The sequence below is a fragment of the Coregonus clupeaformis genome, chromosome 6 (assembly GCF_020615455.1).
Source record: "Coregonus clupeaformis isolate EN_2021a chromosome 6, ASM2061545v1, whole genome shotgun sequence".
Taxonomy (NCBI): domain Eukaryota; kingdom Metazoa; phylum Chordata; class Actinopteri; order Salmoniformes; family Salmonidae; genus Coregonus; species Coregonus clupeaformis.
The window spans coordinates 30690996-30715180 of NC_059197.1; the positions used below are offsets into that span (position 1 = coordinate 30690996).

At 49.1% G+C, this 24185-nt stretch overlaps 1 protein-coding gene across 13 annotated transcripts in view; it reads left to right on the forward strand.

The window, feature by feature from the left end:
- The first annotated feature begins 366 nt into the window (after window positions 1–366).
- Window positions 367–24185, forward strand: part of aplp2 (amyloid beta (A4) precursor-like protein 2) — a 140585-nt gene continuing 116766 nt past the window's right edge. For 4 of the 13 annotated variants that reach the window (XM_041878194.2, XM_041878188.2, XM_041878186.2 and 1 more), the window contains exon 1: window positions 369–668. In XM_041878194.2, coding sequence (XP_041734128.1) covers window positions 597–668 — 72 coding nt within the window. In that variant the 5' untranslated portion in view covers window positions 369–596. Of the gene's footprint in view, window positions 669–24185 lie in introns of all 13 variants that reach the window. The other 9 variants (XM_041878185.2, XM_041878191.2, XM_041878196.2 and 6 more) reach the window with 5 other exon arrangements.

Genomic DNA, 24185 nt, shown 5'->3' on the forward strand with positions numbered 1-24185 from the left:
TAAGGATTCACTCCATGGTGCTGAAAAGAAAGCTCTGCTGTTGGGACAGCTTTATAGAGGCCCTATCAGTTTGTGGGCACCGTTTGTAACCGTTATAGTGCAATGAATGTATTGTTTAGTGTTGTGTTGTGTTGAGGCTTTGCTGGGATGCATCTAAAACGGGATTTTTTTTGTTTGCCCCACCAAAATGTACATGCTAAAATCGCCACTGTAGGTGACAATACAACATCCTTTAGGCCCATATCAAAGCCGTATCATATGTACAGAAAGCCTAATCTAATGACTTCACATCCGGTAGGACTCTCACCAGACGCCTGGCGGCGCACTGTGTTCTGTAATGTTGGACCGGGTGGAAATCTGGAGAGAGAGAAGAGGACGAACCCGCACTCCCTCCCTATCCCACTGGTCATTAGTCTGCTACATTTCATTTCGCTGTCGATCTCGGGGCAAGCAAGCGACGCAGGACTAGCTCCGCTCCTCAGAAGAGATTTACCTATCATTCCAGGACATTTTTCGTCTCCTTGTTGATCGTGGAGTTGATTCTGTCGACCTAGAGGACAATTTGACTGTAATATCGGCGCAGATCAGCTTGGAAGATGTGTCGAGTCCCCGCGATATCGGTCCTAATTTTGGGCATCGTAGTTCCAGGGTTGGCCGGCTATATTGAGGTAGGAATGCAGTCCGAATCGGATACACATTGTCTTTTTTTCCTGTTGTCTTTCTTGTTAACTTGGAATCACGGAGGGGGTTAATCAAAGCTCAGGAGATTACTGCGTACTCCTCTGTAACCCATAGGCAGCCTATATGTTTAGCTACGGACTCTAGGCTATTTTATGGCTTTGTAACATTCTGCTTTTCTCCTATATTCTCCTACCTTTTGTATGATTAGGCTATGATCATTAACATATCTGGTTTTCTTGTCATTTGGGCATCAGAAATAATTCGCACTGTGGCTATTCGACATGGACTGTATGCTGTTTTTTAAATTTATTTATATCAAGCTTGTTACAATGTACTAAATCAATCGTCCTTGTATCTCACGCCAGTGTGTCGTTTAAAATCTATTGTGGATCGCCTACTGTGTTAATTGTGGTAATGTGCGTTAAAGCCAATTTATGCTTGCTCTGGCAAGCTATCTGGAGGCTCCGTACACAGGGTGTGACGCAATTGCGGAGCCCCCGAAGTCTTAGAGGCCAAATCGACCTCCATACCGCATCGCTGTGCACCTCCCAAATTTTGTAAGAATGTGGAGGGCTCAGTATCAGTGACATGTATTCATGGATGCCAATGCGAGCCAGGCTTCCCCAAAAAATTGACCAAGAAAAAAAACATACAAAATAATGTCATCTTTTGTCTCTCTGTGTTTTCATACATTTCCTTCAATTCCCAAGAGGCTGAATGTATCTCACGGGTTAAAGCATCTGAGCGAACTAAACAGCGCCCCCTCTGTCTCAGTATGTGTAACATTTCTATCTGATGCCGTCTGGTCATAAAGAGTATGACATTGTTGCTGCCCTTAGCATTGAATGCAAGGGAAGCTAGCGAGCATATGGCCTACCTTGATAAAAAAAAAAAAAATAATAATAGCCAATCAGCGTTGAGTGAGCTCAGCTGTGAATAGTCCTGGCACACCAAAAAAAAAGTGTCAAGGGAAGCCAGTTTGGATTCGGCTTCAGACCTATCACAAGCCAAACGTCGTTATTGACAGAATAAAATGTGAGTTGTTGCATCTCGTTGTGTTGTTGCCCTCCGGTGGCTAGCTAGCTAGCTAAAATGGACCCTTTCCTAAATTAGCCATGGATGGAGATAGGGATTTGGACTTACTTCATTCTCCGTACTGGCCAATGATTATAACGGCGATTCTGATCCAACCATAAATTCATACGTTGTGTCCCTGGCCTGAGAGGATGGAAGTTCAATATGTAGCTAGATGTAGAAGGCTAATGTTAACTAGCTGGCTCATCAATGCCCATGAAAGAAAGTTAGGCTAGCGAGCAAGTATTTTAGCCAGGTAGCCTAGGAGGTGAATACCACGTTTAGGCAACATGAAAGAGGATGGCATTGGCGTTTTTTTTCTACTTGCACGCACGTAAGCACACACACACCACACACATCCATTCACGTCATATTTAGCTTATGTTGATTGGACTAAATAGTTTTTGGTATCTTTTAGTTGTCACTGTATTAGACTAAGCAGAGGTGATTTAGATGGGGCTGTAGTGGAGCGGGTCGAGAGCTTCAAGTTCCTTGGTGTCCACATCACCAACAAACTATCATGATCCAAACACACCAAGACAGTCATGAAGAGGGCACGACAAAGCCTATTCCCCCTCAGGAGATTGAAAAGATTTGGCATCGGTCCTCAGATCCTCAAAAAGTTCTACAGCTGCATCATCGAGAGCATCCTGACTGGTTGCATCACCGCCTGGTATGGCAACTGCTCGGCCTCCGACCGCAAGGCACTACAGAGGGTAGTGAGTACGATCCAGTACATCATTGGGGCCAAGCTTCCTGCCATCCAGGACCTCTATACCAGGCGGTGTCAGAGGAAGGCCCTAAAAATAGTCAAAGACTCCAGCCACCCTAGTCATAGACTGTTCTCTCTGCTATCGCACGGCAAGCGGTACCGGAGCGCCAAGTCTAGGTCCAAAAGGCTTCTTAACAGCTTCTAGCCACAAGACTCCTGAGCAGCTAATCAAATGGCTACCCAGACTATTTGCAATCCCCCCCTCTTTTACGCTGCTGCTACTCTCTGTTTATTATCTATGCATAGTCACTTTACCTCTACCCACATGTACATATTACCCCAATTACCTCGACTAACCGGTGCCCCCGCACATTGACTCTGTACCGGTACCCCCTGTATATAGCCTTGCTATTGTTATTTTACTGCTGCTCTTTAATTATTTTATATTTTTTTCTTATAAATTTTTTACTTAACACTTATTTTTTCTTAAAACTGCATTGTTGGTTAAGGGCTTGTAAGTAAGCATTTCACTGTAAGGTCTACACCTGTTGTATTCGGCGCATGTGACAAAACATTTGATTTGATTTTGACGATGAATTTGAAATTATGCTAGAATAGGCAGCGACTTGCGATAACTCCGTGGTCCTAAATCATTAGTAGTCCGAAAATGTGGGAAACATTAACTTGCTTGACCATGCTGTAGGTCATGTAACTGTTTGTTACATGTAATATGTTTTGTGGACTTCACCAGACAGGTGTTGCTCTCCGGTTTTGTGACGAAACAAAGGTGTGTTTGAATTTATTCTGCCACTGTATCTTCTTATTGTCTCGGCCTTTAGGCCTATATATCACGGTGTCAAGGTATATGAACTAACAGGTTATAGAGCAAACAACGCAATAGGCCCTTTTCACGTGACGTCAGACAACTTCCGTTCTGCCGCGATGCAGGTTATGTTTACATCCGGTGTCGCTTAGGAACGCTTAGCTAGTAGCACATCATTATGGAGTTCACCCAGTCCCTTTCACATCTGCCACCAATACGACTTAACGACGTAGAACGACTTGCTGACAAGTGGTCCCTTACTTCAAGATCGAAGCTTGATAAAGGCTACAAGTTCTTCGTTGAAGGTTACCTGTTTGATTATGAAGGTACGTGTTTATCTTTATTTAGCTTAAATTAGCCCTATGCTAGCGAAGGTTATGAGCTGACGAGTTTCTGTTTTGCAGCCTCTTTTTAATATTACTGCTGTTTGTATCGACCGTAAGATAAGAGTCAGTAATGTATTAATGGCTAATGCTGCGCCCTTTCTCCCAATCACTGTATTGAAACAGTCTCAAGTGTAGTTAACGGTGAGGTGACAGTGAGAGGGCGATGTTACAGGTCCATGAAGAAAAATGAGGAGGCTCATCGGCTTCAGGTTTCTCAGATAAACAGTTCTCTAACATTATGATAAGATAGGTTAAGATAGATAAGTTGCTGACTGCAAACAAAGGTGCTCCCACGAAGAATCTTAAAACTTGGTCCCTCATCTCTCCTGATCGCCCTCACCCAACGGGCACGTATTTCTCCATCAACAGGGAAATCGTGAAAACTCAGATACGGGAATTTCTGTTTGTTGTTTGAACAAAATGGTACACTGCAATAGCATCTTCTCGAAGATTGTGCCATGCTTCGGTGTTGGATGGGATACTGTTGCGATACAGACACAGAGAGAAAAGAAACAGCTAAATTAACATTCAGCTTTGACCAGGAATCAATATTTATCTAGCTATCATGCACAACAGTATTTGAATAGGTGAGTTACTATACATTCATGAATAAACTAACTGCCTAACAAAGGGTTAGATAGCTAGCTAAGCAAACTTGTTACATTACAGCCAGGCAGCAATGTAACGCTACCTTTTAACGTTATCGGTATCTGGTACTAAGTTGTTGTTAGCTAACGTTAGCCCACTTTTAAGTAACTAAGGCAGTGAACAATTATGAATTAACAATAACGTTAGCAAGTTACAAACCATTGCATATACGTAAACATTATTACTCTTAACTTTACTAATTTAACTTAAACGTACCTTTTGGAATTTCTTCAAGTAGCTAGCTTGCTAGTTAGTGGTCAACAGTTGTATTTTCGTTGAGAAGTCTCAGGTTACGGGCGAACGGAAGTGAAGTTAACCTGCTACGCGGAAAGGCGGAAGTTAGATGACGTCATCGTGAAAAGGGCCTATTATCACAACACAGGTCGTAATATGGCTTTTTTTCTCTCGATTGGCTTCCCTGGTGATTTTACCCACGCATTGCTACTGCTCAGTATAGCTCCGCATTGACATGATTGGTTGATGGTAGGTGGGGGCGGGAGATCCTGTATAAACACAAACTCACTTCCTTGCCAACTTCCTTCACAACAGCTCTGCTCTGCTCCACGAAGCACATGAAGTATGAATGCCCTGACTTCTGCAGAGGCCGTATCACAGTAAATGCTGTAAGGCCCACTGCAGATAACGGCTTGACCACGCAGCGCTTTTTAAAGCCAATTTATGCTTGATCTGGATATTTTTTTTGTGTTTGACAACAAACATGGAGAACTTTTAACGAAAGGCTATCAGAACAAGTTCCTTGTGTAGGGATTTCAAAGAACATGGAAATGAGTTTGAACTCTTGGCAAGAGATCCGGGAGGTATTGGGGATAGATGCGGTAAAAGAGATCAATGGGATCCAGACAGTGGGGGATAGAAGGATGACGCCGGATCACAAATCTGATCTAACAAAGTGGATATATTTTTCAAATCCGTCATGATTGATATATTGTAACAGGCCCACAACGTGGTTACTAAAATCTGATTTGGATATATCTGGCTGTTTTCTCTGCATGACATTTAGAAGTAGTTCCCTTTTCAGGTTTAGAAGAAGTGAATGCTAAATACTAACTCCCATTCGTATAAACTGGTAGCATAGTTAGCTTACAGAAGTTGTTGGTAGTCTAAGTAGTTTTGAACTGTAATGCAGTTGATTGGTGACGATGACATGAACATGTATTGGGGTTGACATCCATACAAGCATTATACCCTGATTTTTACCTCAACATAGTGTGAAATACACATAGAAACAGCCTACATGTAGGCTAATTTTGCTGGGGGGGGGGGGGAACCATGTATGGAAGGGGAACCATGTATGGAAGGGGAACCGTGTATGGAAGGGGAACCGTGTATGGAAGGGGAACCGTGTATGGAAGGGGAACCGTGTATGGAAGGGGAACCGTGTATGGAAGGGGAACCGTGTATGGAAGGGGAACCGTGTACGGAAGGGGAACCGTGTACGGAAGGGGAACCGGTATGCGGAAGGGGAACCGTGTACGGAAGGGGAACCGTGTACGGAAGGGGAACCGTGTACGGAAGGGGAACCGTGTACGGAAGGGGAACCGTGTACGGAAGGGGAACCGTGTACGGAAGGGGAACCGTGTACGGAAGGGGAACCGTGTACGGAAGGGGAACCATGTATGGAAGATCTACTGATCAGAAAGGAAACGTTCCACCTGTCTGGTCTCCTGCTGCAGTGGACAGAAGCGGTCCAGATGACCCTCTGGTGCTCGGCACACTTCACTGGGGTCCTAGTTCTGGTGTCTGTGTGTGTACTGCTATTGTTCCTTACAGACAAAGGTGTGTGTCTGTGTGTTACATCAGTGTGCTATATCAGACTTGGGTTATGATGAGAATTCTGTATTGAATTCTCAGAGCAAAGTAAACAGGCCAGGCACTATAGGACTGACTGAGCCAACAACACACACCATGTTGTTGGTGCTAACACACACACACACACACACACACACACACACACACACACACACCATGTTGTTGGTGCTCACACACACACACACACACACACACACACACACACACACACACCATGTTGTTGGTCCTGCACTGGGAAGGTGATGGGTATCACACACAGGACCAGGCATGGGAAGGAAGGTGATTGGGTATCACACACAGGACCAGGCATGGGAAGGAAGGTGATGGGTATCACACACAGGACCAGGACCATGAGAAGGAAGGTGATGGGTATCACACACAGGACCAGGACCATGAGAAGGAAGGTGATGGGTATCACACACAGGACCAGGACCATGAGAAGGAAGGTGATGGGTATCACACACAGGACCAGGACCATGAGAAGGAAGGTGATGGGTATCACACACAGGACCAGGCATGGGAAGGAAGGTGATGGGTATCACACACAGGACCAGGCATGGGAAGGAAGGTGATGGGTATCACACACAGGACCAGGACCATGAGAAGGAAGGTGATGGGTATCACACACAGGACCAGGACCATGGGAAGGAAGGTGATGGGTATCACACACAGGACCAGGCATGGGAAGGAAGGTGATGGGTATCACACACAGGACCAGGCATGGGAAGGAAGGTGATAGGTATCACACACAGGACCAGGACCATGAGAAGGAAGGTGATGGGTATCACACACAGGACCAGGCATGGGAAGGAAGGTGATGGGTATCACACACAGGACCAGGACCATGAGAAGGAAGGTGATGGGTATCACACACAGGACCAGGACCATGAGAAGGAAGGTGATGGGTATCACACACAGGACCAGGACCATGAGAAGGAAGGTGATGGGTATCACACACAGGACCAGGCATGGGAAGGAAGGTGATGGGTATCACACACAGGACCATGAGAAGGAAGGTGATGGGTATCACACACAGGACCAGGCATGGGAAGGAAGGTGATGGGTATCACACACAGGACCAGGACCATGGGAAGGAAGGTGATGGGTATCACACACAGGACCAGGACCATGGGAAGGAAGGTGATGGGTATCACACACAGGACCAGGCATGGGAAGGAAGGTGATAGGTATCACACACAGGACCAGGACCATGAGAAGGAAGGTGATGGGTATCACACACAGGACCAGGACCATGGGAAGGAAGGTGATGGGTATCACACACAGGACCAGGCATGGGAAGGAAGGTGATGGGTATCACACACAGGACCAGGACCATGAGAAGGAAGGTGATAGGTATCACACACAGGACCAGGACCATGAGAAGGAAGGTGATGGGTATCACACACAGGACCAGGACCATGGGAAGGAAGGTGATGGGTATCACACACAGGACCAGGACCATGAGAAGGAAGGTGATGGGTATCACACACAGGACCAGGACCATGAGAAGGAAGGTGATGGGTATCACACACAGGACCAGGCATGGGAAGGAAGGTGATGGGTATCACACACAGGACCAGGACCATGAGAAGGAAGGTGATGGGTATCACACACAGGACCAGGACCATGAGAAGGAAGGTGATGGGTATCACACACAGGACCAGGCATGGGAAGGAAGGTGATTGGGTATCACACACAGGACCAGGACCATGAGAAGGAAGGTGATGGGTATCACACACAGGACCAGGCATGGGAAGGAAGGTGATGGGTATCACACACAGGACCAGGCATGGGAAGGAAGGTGATGGGTATCACACACAGGACCAGGCATGGGAAGGAAGGTGATGGGTATCACACACAGGACCAGGACCATGAGAAGGAAGGTGATGGGTATCACACACAGGACCAGGACCATGAGAAGGAAGGTGATGGGTATCACACACAGGACCAGGCATGGGAAGGAAGGTGATTGGGTATCACACACAGGACCAGGACCATGAGAAGGAAGGTGATGGGTATCACACACAGGACCAGGACCATGAGAAGGAAGGTGATGGGTATCACACACAGGACCAGGACCATGGGAAGGAAGGTGATGGGTATCACACACAGGACCAGGCATGGGAAGGAAGGTGATGGGTATCACACACAGGACCAGGACCATGAGAAGGAAGGTGATGGGTATCACACACAGGACCAGGCATGGGAAGGAAGGTGATGGGTATCACACACAGGACCAGGCATGAGAAGGAAGGTGATGGGTATCACACACAGGACCAGGACCATGAGAAGGAAGGTGATGGGTATCACACACAGGACCAGGACCATGAGAAGGAAGGTGATGGGTATCACACACAGGACCAGGCATGAGAAGGAAGGTGATGGGTATCACACACAGGACCAGGACCATGAGAAGGAAGGTGATGGGTATCACACACAGGACCAGGACCATGGGAAGGAAGGTGATGGGTATCACACACAGGACCAGGCATGGGAAGGAAGGTGATGGGTATCACACACAGGACCAGGCATGAGAAGGAAGGTGATGGGTATCACACACAGGACCAGGACCATGAGAAGGAAGGTGATGGGTATCACACACAGGACCAGGCATGGGAAGGAAGGCTTTGCAACAGTGTGTCATCCCCTGGTATGTAATGTGTAGCCTACTAGCTAGTAGTTGTTATCTGGGAGGGAATGCTTTCTCTGCTCTTTCCTGCATCAGAACCTCTCACAGTGCTGCAGCAGTGGGAGTGAGTGGGCTGTTATTGAGAATAATCGGTTATTATTATTTTCCCAGAGAATCTATAGTGCTGCTCTCTGCCTATCCATTTGAATGGTTATTAATGATTGTATTATAGTTTTTTAGCTTTTTATTGAACAAAAAGGCTGCTCAATATTTGGGATGATTAGGGATGATGATTAATGGAATAGTGGTTGAGCCAAACCTTGGTGGGTTGTATCATAACTACCTCTGATCCTTTTATGTTGATTGGTGATAGTTATCATGATAAGCATACATCATCAAGTTTCCTTGTAAGCCTATTTGGAGGGAAACTGGATCTGTTGGAGTCTTTTTATTAAAGAAAGTGGAACAATGTGTCTGGTTGCTGCCTTTTCATGAAGTCATGTAGCTGTCCTTTAGTCTATGGTCTATAATACATCAGTTCATATGGAGAGAAGATTATATTTTGGAATACAATAAATAAACAGTTCATGCGGAAATATTTGGATCTGGTAAAAGGGAGACATTTGGTAATTTCAATTAAAACACTATCACATGACAATAAACATGGAAACATTCTGATTTTTAGAGACACAAAGTACAGATTAAATGTTTTGTTTTTTGTTCCCCAGCATCGGTAATGATTTAGACTACTGGGCTGTAATGATTTAGACTACTGGGCTGTAATGGTTTAGACTACTGGGCTGTAATGATTTAGACTACTGGGCTGTAATGATTTAGACTACTGGCCTGTAATGATTTAGACTACTGGGCTGTAATGGTTTAGACTACTGGGCTGTAATGGTTTAGACTACTGGGCTGTAATGATTTAGACTACTGGGCTGTAATGATTTAGACTACTGGGCTGTAATGATTTAGACTACTGGGCTGTAATGATTTAGACTACTGGGCTGTAATGATTTAGACTACTGGGCTGTAATGATTTAGACTACTGGGCTGTAATGGTTTAGACTACTGGGCTGTAATGATTTAGACTACTGGGCTGTAATGGTTTAGACTACTGGGCTGTAATGGTTTAGACTACTGGGCTGTAATGATTTAGACTACTGGGCTGTAATGATTTAGACTACTGAGCTGTAATGGTTTAGACTACTGGGCTGTAATGATTTAGACTACTGGGCTGTAATGCTTTAGACTACTGGGCTGTAATGCTTTAGACTACTGGGCTGTAATGATTTAGACTACTGGGCTGTAATGGTTTAGGCTGGGTTTACCCTGCTGGTTCTTTCTTTGTTCCTTCTTCACCTCCATTACTAGTCAGTCTGAAAACATGGCAGGTAACTAGACATTCCCTTTACTTACAGAAACACAACGACTACTCCAGTTCTGCTATTACATTGTGTGCATTCCAAATGTCACCCTATTTCCCTGGTCAAGAGTAGTGCATTGTATAGGGCGCCATTTGTGACACATTCATTCATTGTATACAGTCATGGAATGAGGAGAAAATCCAGCTGTAGCTCTGTTCTGCAGGAGGTCAGCCATTTTATAAATTTGCTTCTACGTTTATCAGGAGAGTTGCGTCACGTGTTTCGGCATTTGCTGATAGCGCTCACATCGGATTAATGCAATGCAGAATAGCTGACGTTTTCCATCCTGTTTGGTGCACGGCTCTGTCTCTATCAGGGGACAAGGGGAGCGAGCCACAGTCACAACTGCAGTGCCAGTGAACTCAAAATAAAACTGATATAGACCTAGGCTATGCAATAGGAGACATTGTGACTATAGTTGAAGCATACAAGTAGCATGTTTTGTTCTATACTTTACAAATCAAATTGTAATGGTATATGCACAGGTTACATCATAGTGCACACACAGAGCTTACTTGTAAACTATTTTTGTATTTAATAAAAGGCCCAGAAATAGAAATGGCAGGTTGCTATTCTGTCTGTCTTTCTCCCGTCTGTCTGTCTCCTCCAGGTTGCTATTCTGCCTGCAGTATCCTACATGTGCTGACATGACTGTCTTAGGTTCAGGTTTCTAGTTGGACAGCCTTCAATGTGTTTGGAGACATGGAGGTTCATTATAAATCCCAGTGTTAAGTCATTCCATTTGAGTTGTGTGACCTTGGCCTGTCAGTGTGTTTTCTGTTGACCAAAATGCTTTAATCAGAATATGAAGCCTGAGGGGATTGAATGAGGGAGGAGGGAGCAGGGAGGGAGGAGGAAGAAGCAGGGAGGAGGGAGGGAGGAGGAAGAAGCAGGGAGGAGGGAGGGAGGAGGAAGAAGCAGGGAGGAGGGAGGAGGAGGAAGAAGCAGGGAGGAGGGAGGGAGGAGGAAGAAGCAGGGAGGAGGGAGGGAGGAGGAAGAAGCAGGGAGGAGGGAGGGAGGAGGAAGAAGCAGGGAGGAGGGAGCAGGGAGGAGGGAGGAAGAAGCAGGGAGGAGGGAGGAAGAAGCAGGGAGGAAGAAGCAGGAAGCAGGGAGCAGGGAGGAAGAAGCAGGGAGCAGGGAGGAAGAAGCAGGGAGGAGGAGGAAGAAGCAGGGAGGAGGGAGGGAGGAGGAAGAAGCAGGGAGGAGGGAGGAGGAGGAAGAAGCAGGGAGGAGGGAGGAAGAAGCATGGAGCAGGGAGGAGGAGGAAGAAGCAGGGAGGAGGGAGGGAGGAGGGAGGGAGGAGGAAGAAGCAGGGAGGAGGGAGGAGGAAGAAGCAGGGAGGAGGGAGGGAGGAGGGAGGGAGGAGGAAGAAGCAGGGAGGAGGGAGGAGGAAGAAGCAGGGAGCAGGGAGGAGGGAGGAGGGAGGAGGGAGGAAGAAGCAGGGAGGAGGGAGGAGGGAGGAAGAAGCAGGGAGGAGGGAGGAAGAAGCAGGGAGGAGGGAGGAAGAAGCAGGAAGCAGGGAGGAGGAGGAAGAAGCAGGGGAGGGGAGGGAGGAGGGAGGAGGAAGAAGGAGGGAGGAGGAAGAAGCAGGGAGCAGGGAGGAGGGAGGAGGGAGGAAGAAGCAGGGAGGAGGGAGGAAGAAGCAGGGAGGAGGGAGGAAGAAGCAGGAAGCAGGGAGGAGGAGGAAGAAGCAGGGAGCAGGGAGGAAGAAGCAGGGAGGAGGAGGAAGAAGCAGGGAGGAGGGAGGAGGAAGAAGCAGGGAGGAGGGAGGAGGGAGGAGGGAGGAGGAAGAAGCAGGGAGCAGGGAGGAGGGAGGAGGGAGGAAGAAGCAGGGAGGGAGGAGGAAGAAGCAGGGAGCAGGGAGGAAGAAGCAGGGAGGAGGGAGGAGGGAGGAAGAAGCAGGGAGGAGGGAGGAAGAAGCAGGGAGCAGGGAGGAGGAGGAAGAGGAGGGAGGAGGAGGAGGAGGAGGAAGAAGGAGGGAGGAGGGAGGAGAGAGCTTGTTCCATCAGTGTAACGATCCTGTGAACCAGACAGGAAAACAGGCCACTCTGAGTCTTCATGCTGTAAACAAGAGGTTAGCTTTTCTATAGCCCTGGAAATATATCATCATAGCCCTGGAAATATATCTGGTGTGTTGTAGCTCTGGTCATCTGTGTGTCCGTGTGTGTGTGTCCGTGTGTGTGTGTCCATGTGTGTGTGTGTGTGTGTGTGTGTCCCCGTCCCAGTTGGCAGCAGAGCTTAATGAGGATGGATCCCTTATCAGGTCTCTTTGTGTCCTGCTAAATGATCTGATAGTCTGGGAGAGACACTGTCGGTGCCATGCAGAGGTGAGAAACACCTCAGAGAGAGGGAGGGTGGACAGGGGTGGGGAGAGACTGAGGGAGGGTGGACAGAGATGGGGAGAGACTGAGGGAGGGTGGACAGCGGTGGGGAGAGACTGAGGGAGGGTGGACAGAGGGAGGGTGGACAGGGGTGGGGAGAGACTGAGGGAGGGTGGACGGGGGTGGGGAGAGACTGAGGGAGGGTGGACAGAGATGGGGAGAGACTGAGGGAGGGTGGACAGAGGTGGGGAGAGACTGAGGGAGGGTGGACGGGGGTGGGGGAGAGACTGAGGGAGGGTGGACGGGGGTGGGGAGAGACTGAGGGAGGGTGGACAGAGGTGGGGAGAGACTGAGGGAGGGTGGATTGAGGGAGCGATGGAGGGAGGGATGCACTACCTTATGGACCCTGGTCTAAAGTAGTGTACTATATAGGGAATAGGGTGCCATTCTCTGGTCTAAAGTAGTGCACTATATAGGGAATAGGGTGCCATTCTCTGGTCTAAAGTAGTGCACTATATAGGGAATAGGGTGCCATTCTCTGGTCTAAAGTAGTGCACTATATAGGGAATAGGGTGCTATTCTCTGGTCTAAAGTAGTGCACTATATAGGGAATAGGGTGCCATTCTCTGGTCTAAAGTAGTGCACTATATAGGGAATAGGGTGCCATTCTCTGGTCTAAAGTAGTGCACTATATAGGGAATAGGGTGCCATTCTCTGGTCTAAAGTAGTGCACTATATAGGGAATAGGGTGCTATTCTCTGGTCTAAAGTAGTGCACTATATAGGGAATAGGGTGCCATTCTCTGGTCTAAATGTCACGGTTTCGGCCGAGGCTGCCTCTCTTCCTTGTTCGGGCAGGCTTCGGCGTTCGTCGTCTCCGGAATTCTAGCTGCCACCGTTCTATGTTCTGTGTTTCCTGTTTGATTAGTTTTGTCTGTTAGCCACACCTGTTTTGTGTTAGGTCTCATTATGCACCCTATTTAGTTCCCTGTTTGTGTGTATAGTGTTGTGTGTAATTGTCGCTTGTCAGATGGTTGCGTAGCTGTGTTATTTTTCCAGTACGCCAGTATTAGTAGTGTCCTCCTCTGTTTAGGAGAGTTTTGCGCACTGTGTTTTCGTGCGATCGTGTGTTGACGCCTGTGCGCGTCTGTTTGGCCTCCTGCCGCTTGTGGATTATTTTGCTTAGTAAAGTCTTGTTGGACTGTACCTCTGCTTCTGCGCCTGATTCCCCACCACACCATCACTACATCGTTGACAGAATTACACACCTTAAACATGGAATCAGCGGGAGCCGAAGCAGCGCCGACGAGACTGGAGGTCCAGGTTCGGGAGCAACAGGAACAGATCCTCCAGATGGGAACCGCCCTGCAGGAGGTAATCACCACGCTCCGAGGCTGGGGCGCACCTCCAACCCCTTCCTCACCGCCAGCCCAGCCAGCACCATCGGCCAGCCTGCCCATTCCAGCGCCAGAACACCGAGGGATCCGACTCGCTCTCCCGAGGGCCTACGACGGAACCGCGGCTGGGTGTCAGGGATTCCTCCTCCAGGTGGAGTTGTACCTGGCCACCGTACACCCGGCACCCTCGGGGCATGAGAGCGTGTCTGCCCTGATATCCTGCCTGTCCGGGAAGGCGTTGGAATGGGCCAACGCGGAGTGGAGGAAGATCGACGCCGCGAGTATCACCTACGACGAGTTCTCCCGCCGCTTTAGGGCGGTGTTCGACCATCCCCCGGAGGGGAAAGCGGCGGGGGAGCGTCTGGTCTTCCTCCGGCAGGGGAGGAGGAGTGCTCAGGAATTTGCGCTTGAATTCCGTACTCTAGCGGCTGATGCAGGGTTGAATGAGCGGGCCCTCGTAGATATATATCGATGTAGCCTAAGAGAGGACGTCCGTAGGGAGCTGGCCTGTAGGGACACCAGTCTCTCTTTCGACCAGCTGGTCGACATGTCAATCAGGTTAGATAACCTATTGGCCTCCCGCGGACGTCCTGAGGGGGGTCCGTCCATTTCACCCTCCAGCGCATCCGAGCCGTGTCCTATGGAGCTCGGGGCGCTGGCGCTAGAGATAGGAGGAGTCGGCAGGTGAGGGGGTCCATCCACTGCACCAACTGTGGTCGGGGAGGACACACCGCGGCTAGGTGCTGGGGATGGCCTCCTCGGGGAGATGACGACAGGTCCCGCACTGGGGATTCCCTCCAGGTGAGTAGGCGCCCCACTCACCCAGAGCTCACTGTTGCCCATTTTTGTATGCCTGTGCGTTTTCCGCAGGTGGCACCTCATTCCCAGTATAAGGCGCTGGTAGATTCAGGCGCGGCTGGGAATTTTATTGATAAGAAGTTTTGTTTAGAGTTAGGGTTTCCCCTTCTCCCTGTTGATGTTCCTTTTCCCGTTCACGCCCTAGATAGTCGTCCGTTGGGTACGGGCTTAATCAGGAGGTCACGGCGCCACTTAGGATGTGTGCGCAGGGGAGTCATCAGGAGATAATTCAACTGTTTCTGATTGACTCTCCTGCGTATCCGGTGGTGCTGGGCATGCCCTGGTTAAGTACCCATAACCCCGTTATTTCGTGGCAGGAGAGGGCTCTGATGGAGTGGTCTGCTCAGTGTGTGGGTAGATGTTTGGGCGTTTCCATAGGGGCTACCTCGGTGGAGAGTCCAAACCAGGTGCCCGCATTGCACATTCCACCTGAGTATGGGGATTTGGCTATTGCGTTTAGTAAGGCGAGGGCGACGCGGTTGCCACCCCATAGGCACGGGGATTGTGCGATAGACCTTCAGGCAGGAGCTGCGCTCCCACGGAGTCATGTGTATCCTCTGTCTCAGGAGGAGAAGAAAGCTATGGAGGTTTACATAGACGAATCACTGAGACAAGGATACATACGGCCGTCCACTTCCCCCGCGTCCTCGAGTTTCTTTTTCGTGAAGAAGAAGGATGGTGGTTTGCGTCCGTGCATCGATTACCGTGGTCTCAATCAGATTACGGTGAAGCATAGTTATCCACTCCCGCTGATTGCGACCATGACTGAGTCGTTGCATGGGGCGCGTTTCTTCACGAAATTAGATCTCAGGAGCGCGTACAACTTGGTGCGCATCAGGAAGGATGATGAATGGAAAACAGCCTTTAGTACCACCTCGGGCCATTACGAGTATCTAGTCATGCCATACGGGTTGATGAATGCTCCGTCAGTTTTCCAATCATTCGTGGATGAGATCTTCAGGGACATGCAGGGACAGGGAGTCGTGGTGTACATAGATGACATTCTCGTGTACTCACCTACCCGTGTCGAGCATGTGGCCCTGGTGCGCAGGGTGTTGCGGAGGCTGGTGGAGCACGACCTGTATGTGAAGGCAGAGAAGTGTCTGTTTTTCCAGGAGTCGATTTCCTTTTTGGGGTATCAGTTGTCTGCGTCAGGGGTGAAGATGGAGGTAGACCGAGTGTCAGCCGTTGCGTAATTGGCAAACACCAACTACTGTGAAAGAGGTGCAGCAGTTTTTGGGGTTTGCGAATTACTACCGGAGGTTTATCCGGGGTTTTGGGCAAGTGGCAGCTCCCATCACGTCTCTCTTAAAGGGGGGCCCGGTGCGTCTGCAGTGGTCAGTCGAGGCGGACAGGGCGTTTGAGAAGCTGAAGGACCTGTTCACCTCGGCTCCGGTGCTGGCGCATCCGGATCCCTCTTTACCATTTCAGGTAGAGGTGGACGCGTCTGAGGCCGGTATTGGCGCCGTGCTTTCACAACGGTCAGGCGCGCCACCTAAACTCCGCCCCTGTGCCTTCTATTCCAAGAAGCTCAGCCCGGCGGAGCGTAATTATGACGTAGGGGACAGGGAGCTGTTAGCTGTGGTACAGGCCCTTAAGGTGTGGAGGCACTGGCTTGAGGGGCTCAACACCCTTTCCTCATTTTGACGGACCACCGTAACCTGGAGTACATCCGGGCAGCGAGGAGGCTGAACCCTCGACAGGCTAGATGGAGTATGTTTTTGACCCGTTTCTCTTTTAAGATCACCTACATCCCTGGGTCACAAAACGGTAAGGCAGATGCGCTGTCTCGGCGGTATGACGGGGAGGAGAGGTCCGTGGAGCCCACTCCCATACTGCCGGAGTCGTGTCTAGTGGCACCGGTGGTGTGGGAGCTCGATTCTGAGCTCGAGCGGGCATTACGCACCGACCCTAGTCCACCACAATGCCTGGAGGGTCGGAAGTATGTTCCGCTCGAGTGTCGGGATCGATTGATCTATTGGGCTCACACGTCACCCTCCTCTGGACATCCGGGTATCGGCCGGACAGTGCACTGTCTTAGTGCCAAATATTGGTGGCCCACGTTGGCCAGGGATGTGAGGGTTTATGTTTCCTCCTGCTCGGTGTGCGCCCAGTGTAAGGCGCCTAGACATCTGCCTAGGGGTAAGTTACTGCCCCTGCCCGTTCCACAACGACCATGGTCCCACCTCTCGGTGGATTTTATAACTGACCTTCCCCTCTCTCAAGGGAATACTACACTCCTGGTCGTTGTGGACCGGTTCTCTAAGGCCTGTCGTTTGCTCCCCATGCCGGGTCTTCCTACTGCCCTACAGACCGCCGAAGCACTATTCACTCATGTGTTCCGGCACTACGGGGTGCCCGAGGACATTGTGGCTGACCGGGGTCCCCAATTCACCTCCAGAGTCTGGAGAGCTTTTATGGAGCGGTTGGGGGTCTCGGTGAGCCTCACCTCGGGTTACCACCCGGAGAGTAATGGGCAGGTGGAACGCGTAAACCAGGATGTGGGCAGGTTTCTCAGAACATACTGCCGGGACCGGCCGGAGGAGTGGGCGAGATATGTGCCCTGGGCCGAGATGGCACAGAACTCTCTCCGCCACTCCTCCACCCAACTAACCCCTTTTCAGTGTGTTTTAGGGTACCAGCCGGTTCTGGCACCATGGCATGAGAGCCAGATCGAGGCCCCCGCTGTGGATGAGTGGGTGCGGCGCTCGGAGGAGACGTGGAACGCTGCACACGTCCATCTGCAGCGTGCCATACGTCGACAGAAGACGAGCGCCGACCTACACCGCAGTGAGGGGCCTGTGTACGCACCTGGAGATCGAGTCTGGCTCTCTACCAGAAACCTGCCCCTCCGCCTGCCCTGTCGGAAACTGGGTCGGCGGTTTGTAGGGCCATTTAAAGTCCTGAGAAGGTTGAACGAGGTATGTTATAGATTACAGTTACCAGTGGAGTATAAGTGTATTAACCCCTCGTTCCATGTGTCCCTTCTCAGGCCGGTGGTAGCGGGCCCACTCCAAGAACATGAGATCTTGGAGACCCCTCCGCCCCGTTGGACATCGAGGGGGCACCGGCGTACACCGTGAGATCCATCTTGGATTCTAGACGTCGGAGGGGGGGTCTTCAGTATCTAGTGGAGTGGGAGGGGTACGGTCCGGAGGAGCGGTGCTGGGTGCCGAGGAGAGACATTTTGGACCCGTCGCTCCTGACGGAATTCCATCGGGGTATCCGACGCGCCCTGCGCCGCGGCCTCCGGGTCGTCCCCAAGGCCGGGAGTCGGGCGCGCGTCTGGAGCCGCGGTCAAGGGGGGGGTACTGTCACGGTTTCGGCCGAGGCTGCCTCTCTTCCTTGTTCGGGCAGGCTTCGGCGTTCGTCTCTCCGGAATTCTAGCTGCCACCGTTCTATGTTCTGTGTTTCCTGTTTGATTAGTTTTGTCTGTTAGCCACACCTGTTTTGTGTTAGGTCTCATTATGCACCCTATTTAGTTCCCTGTTTGTGTGTATAGTGTTGTGTGTAATTGTCGCTTGTCAGATGGTTGCGTAGCTGTGTTATTTTTCCAGTACGCCAGTATTAGTAGTGTCCTCCTCTGTTTAGGAGAGTTTTGCGCACTGTGTTTTCGTGCGATCGTGTGTTGACGCCTGTGCGCGTCTGTTTGGCCTCCTGCCGCTTGTGGATTATTTTGCTTAGTAAAGTCTTGTTGGACTGTACCTCTGCTTCTGCGCCTGATTCCCCACCACACCATCACTACATCGTTGACACTAAAGTAGTGCACTATATAGGGAATAGGGTGCCATTCTCTGGTCTAAAGTAGTGCACTATATAGGGAATAGGGTACCATTCTCTGGTCTAAAGTAGTGCACTATATAGGGAATAGGGTGCCATTCTCTGGTCTAAAGTAGTGTACTATATAGGGAATAGGGTGCCATTTGGGACGCATCCTCATTCTGCTAGATTAGAATAGAACAACACACTAACTCACAAAGAATCTGTACTAAGGCTGGAGAGGCAGGAGCTGCTTTACACAAACCCATATTTCCACCCACCCCGCTAGTGCAAACATGGGTCTGAGTCACCTCCAACAGACGTGTACGGGTGTGTCACAGCACAGATCAGACTGATACGGTATGTTAATATGGTAACAGGTGCTGCTCTATGACTAACCAAACCATTCAACAGTCTACAACTGGATGATTCAATCTCAGCCCCCTCATTCCTTTCATGAGATACTTTTTTTTTGTTTTAATTCTTATTGTTATTTACTAACATTTTATTACAGTGTCTATTGTCTACATTGTTGCTTTGGCAATATTGACGCAATGTTTTTCATGCCAACAAAGTAGCTTGAATTTGAGTCTCGGACTCAGAGAGCGAAAGAGATTCAGACTCAGACTGAGAGACTCGAAGCGAGAGAGCGAGAGAGACTCGGAGAGAGACTCGGAGAGAGACTCGGAGAGAGCGAGAGAGACTCGGAGAGAGACTCGGAGAGAGCGACTCGGAGAGACTCGGAGAGAGCGAGAGAGACTCGGAGAGAGACTCTGAGAGAGCGAGAGAGACTGAGAGAGACTCGGAGAGAGCGAGAGAGACTCGGAGAGAGACTCGGAGAGAGCGAGAGAGACTCGGAGAGAGCGAGAGAGACTCGGAGAGAGCGAGAGCGACTCGGAGAGAGCGAGAGCGACTCGGAGAGAGCGAGAGCGACTCGGAGAGACTCGGAGAGAGCGAGAGAGACTCGGAGAGAGACTCGGAGAGAGCGAGAGCGACTCGGAGAGAGCGAGAGCGACTCGGAGAGAGCGACTCGGAGAGAGCGACTCGGAGAGACTCGGAGAGAGCGAGAGCGACTCGGAGAGACTCGGAGAGACTCGGAGAGAGCGAGAGCGACTCGGAGAGACTCGGAGAGAGCGAGAGCGACTCGGAGAGACTCGGAGAGAGCGAGAGCGACTCGGAGAGAGCGAGAGCGACTCGGAGAGAGAGAGAGAGAGAGAGAGCGAGAGCGACTCGGAGAGAGAGAGAGAGAGCGAGAGAGACTCGGAGAGAGAGAGAGAGAGCGAGAGAGACTCGGAGAGAGAGAGAGAGAGCGAGAGAGACTCGGAGAGACTCTGAGAGAGCGAGAGCGACTCGGAGAGAGAGAGAGCGAGAGCGACTCGGAGAGAGAGAGAGAGAGAGCGAGAGCGACTCGGAGAGAGAGAGAGAGAGCGAGAGAGAGAGAGAGAGCGAGAGAGACTCGGCGAGACTCTGAGAGAGCGAGAGCGACTCGGAGAGAGAGAGAGCGAGAGCGACTCGGAGAGAGAGAGAGAGAGAGCGAGAGCGACTCAGAGAGAGAGAGAGAGAGCGAGAGCGACTCGGCCAGAGTGACTCTGTATGCGCTCTAATTATCCAACTGTGTGTGTAACGTAATCCTCTACAGTACAGCTCATCACACATGTTGTCACTTCTCTCAGTAAGAGGAGGCAAAGGGTTCAGGAAGTGAGGGAGGAGGAGTGAGAGAGTTGAAGTTGACTGAACTGTACGTAGCCTAGGCCTCCACAGACTACCTTGACCTGCACAACAAGAAGCTCCCTCCTTCACTGGAACAACTAGACAGATGGGAAGCTATTTCCCTTTCAGGCCCAATACAGGCCCACTATAATAGTCTGTATTGGAGGCTCAGTGGCTGTGAAATGAGACTAACTATAGCGGGATTGGTTGGTCCTAACTTAACAGTAGCAGGGTTGGTTTTGTGGGGGAATGCCTTTGTTAGTTTGAGGTGCTCAGGAATGCATAGCCCGACCTACTCCCTGAAGGGTATAATTTAACTGAGATCATGTCCTCTGTTTAGTGGGGTCTGTTTTATGTTATTGTAACCGGTATACAACACATTGTAAGACTGGTGTTGCAAAATTAGCTCAAATCGTGTTACTATTCTCCCCCTCTAACTTTCCACTAAACTAAAATCCCCGTCGTTAACCCCATCTCTCCCTCAGTCCCACCTCGCCTGGCTCTGTCTGTTTGTCTGTCTACGATGGCCTGCGTCCGTCTTCCCTGCTGCTGGGATGTTTTTATGGCCATAAATAAAATATCCTGTGTTCTAATATCCTGTGTTCAAACTGTCTGTCTCTCTCTTCCTACAGTGAGGGGAAAAAAGTATTTGATCCCCCGCTGATTTTGTACGTTTGCCCACTGACAAAGAAATGATCAGTCTATAATTTTAATGGTAGGTTTATTTGAACAGTGAGAGACAGAATAACAACAAAAAAATCCAGAAAAACGCATGTAAAAAATGTTATAAATTGATCTGCATTTTATTGAGGGAAATAAGTATTTGACCCCTCTGCAAAACATGACTTAGTACTTGGTGGAAAAACCCTTGTTGGCAATCACAGAGGTCAGACGTTTCTTGTAGTTGGCCACCAGGTTTGCACACATCTCAGGAGGGATTTTGTCCCACTCCTCTTTGCAGATCTTCTCCAAGTCATTAAGGTTTCGAGGCTGACGTTTGGCAACTCGAACCTTCAGCTCCCTCCACAGATCTTCTATGGGATTAAGGTCTGGAGACTGGCTGATGCCAAAGAGCTAGATATTGGTCTCATCTGACCACAACACTTTCACCCAGTTCTCCTCTGAATCATTCAGATGTTCATTGGCAAACTTCAGACGGGCCTGTATATGTGCTTTCTTGAGCAGGGGGACCTTGCGGGTGCTGCAGGATTTCAGTCCTTCACGGCGTAGTGTGTTACCAATTGTTTTCTTGGTGATGATGGTCCCAGCTGCCTTGAGATCATTGACAAGATCCTCCCGTGTAGTTCTGGGCTGATTCCTCACCGTTCTCATGATCATTGCAAAGGTGAGATCTTGCATGGAGCCCCAGGCCGAGGGAGATTGACAGTCCTTTTGTGTTTCTTCCATTTGCGAATAATCGCACCAACTGTTGTCACCTTCTCACCAAGCTGCTTGGCGATGGTCTTGTAGCCCATTCCAGCCTTGTGTAGGTCTACAATCTTGTCGCTGACTTCCTTGGAGAGCTCTTTGGTCTTGGCCATGGTGGAGAGTTTGGAATCTGATTGGTTGATTGCGTCTGTGGACAGGTGTCTTTTATACAGGTAACAAACTGAGATTAGGAGCACTCCCTTTAAGAGTGTGCTCCTAATCTCAGCTCGCTACCTGTATAAAAGACACCTGGGAGCCAGAAATCTTTCTGATTGAGAGGGGGTCAAATACTTATTTCCCTCATTAAAATGCAAATCAATTTATAACATTTTTGACATGCGTTTTTCTGGATTATTTTGTTGTTATTCTGTCTCTCACTGTTCAAATAAACCTACCATTAACATTATAGACTGATCATGTCTTTGTCAGTGGGCAAACGTACAAAATCGGCAGGGGATCAAATACTTTTCCCCCTCACTGTATAGGTATCTGTATGTCTCTCTCTCTTCCTATTGATATCTGTGTGCCTGTCTCTCTCTTCCTATTGATATCTGTGTGCCTGTCTCTCTCTTCCTATTGATATCTGTGTGCCTGTCTCTCTCTTCCTATTGATATCTGTGTGCCTGTCTCTCTCTTCCTATTGATATCTGTGTGCCTGTCTCTCTCTTCCTATTGATATCTGTGTGCCTGTCTCTCTCTTCCTATTGATATCTGTGTGCCTGTCTCTCTCTTCCTATTGATATCTGTGTGCCTGTCTCTCTCTTCCTATTGATATCTGTGTGCCTGTCTCTCTATTCCTATAGATATCTGTGTGCCTGTCTCTCTCTTCCTATTGATATCTGTGTGCCGGTCTCTCTCTTCCTATTGATATCTGTGTGCCTGTCTCTCTCTTCCTATAGATATCTGTGTGCCTGTCTCTCTCTTCCTATAGGTATCTGTGTGCCTGTCTATCCGTCTCTGTCTGTCTGTCTGTCTGTCTGTGTGTACCTGTCTGTCTGTAAGCAGCTACGTGCTCGGATCCTCTCTCACTCTCTCTCTCATTCTTTATATAGTCTATATACAGTGGGGAAAAAAAGTATTTAGTCAGCCACCAATTGTGCAAGTTCTCCCACTTAAAAAGATGAGAGAGGCCTGTAATTTTCATCATAGGTACACATCAACTATGACAGACAAATTGAGAAAAAAAATCCAGAAAATCACATTGTAGGATTTTTTATGAATTTATTTGCAAATTATGGTGGAAAATAAGTATTTGGTCACCTACAAACAAGCAAGATTTCTGGCTCTCACAGACCTGTAACTTCTTCTTTAAGAGGCTCCTCTGTCCTCCACTCGTTACCTGTATTAATGGCACCTGTTTGAACTTGTTATCAGTATAAAAGACACCTGTCCACAACCTCAAACAGTCACACTCCAAACTCCACTATGGCCAAGACCAAAGAGCTGTCAAAGGACACCAGAAACAAAATTGTAGACCTGCACCAGGCTGGGAACACTGAATCTGCAATAGGTAAGCAGCTTGGTTTGAAGAAATCAACTGTGGGAGCAATTATTAGGCAATGGAAGACATACAAGACCACTGATAATCTCCCTCGATCTGGGGCTCCACGCAAGATCTCACCCCGTGGGGTCAAAATGATCACAAGAACGGTGAGCAAAAATCCCAGAACCACACGGGGGGACCTAGTGAATGACCTGCAGAGAGCTGGGACCAAAGTAACAAAGCCTACCATCAGTAACACACTACGCCGCCAGGGACTTAAATCCTGCAGTGCCAGACGTGTCCCCCTGCTTAAGCCAGTACATGTCTAGGCCCGTCTGAAGTTTGCTAGAGTGCATTTGTATGATCCAGAAGAGGATTGGGAGAATGTCATATGGTCAGATGAAACCAAAATATAACTTTTTGGTAAAAACTCAACTCGTCGTGTTTGGAGGACAAAGAATGCTGAGTTGCATCCAAAGAACACCATACCTACTGTGAAGCATGGGTGTGGAAACATCATGCTTTGGGGCTGTTTTTCTGCAAAGGGACCAGGACGACTGATCCGTGTAAAGGAAAGAATGAATGGGGCCATGTATCGTGAGATTTTGAGTGAAAACCTCCTTCCATCAGCAAGGGCATTGAAGATGAAACGTGGCTGGGTCTTTCAGCATGACAATGATCCCAAACACACCGCCCGGGCAACGAAGGAGTGGCTTCGTAAGAAGCATTTCAAGGTCCTGGAGTGGCCTAGCCAGTCTCCAGATCTCAACCCCATAGAAAATCTTTGGAGGGAGTTGAAAGTCTGTGTTGCCCAGCGACAGCCCCAAAACGTCACTGCTCTAGAGGAGATCTGCATGGAGGAATGGGCCAAAATACCAGCAACAGTGTGTGAAAACCTTGTGAAGACTTACAGAAAACGTTTGACCTGTGTCATTGCCAACAAAGGGTATATAACAAAGTATTGAGAAACTTTTGTTATTGACCAAATACTTATTTTCCAACGTAATTTGCAAATAAATT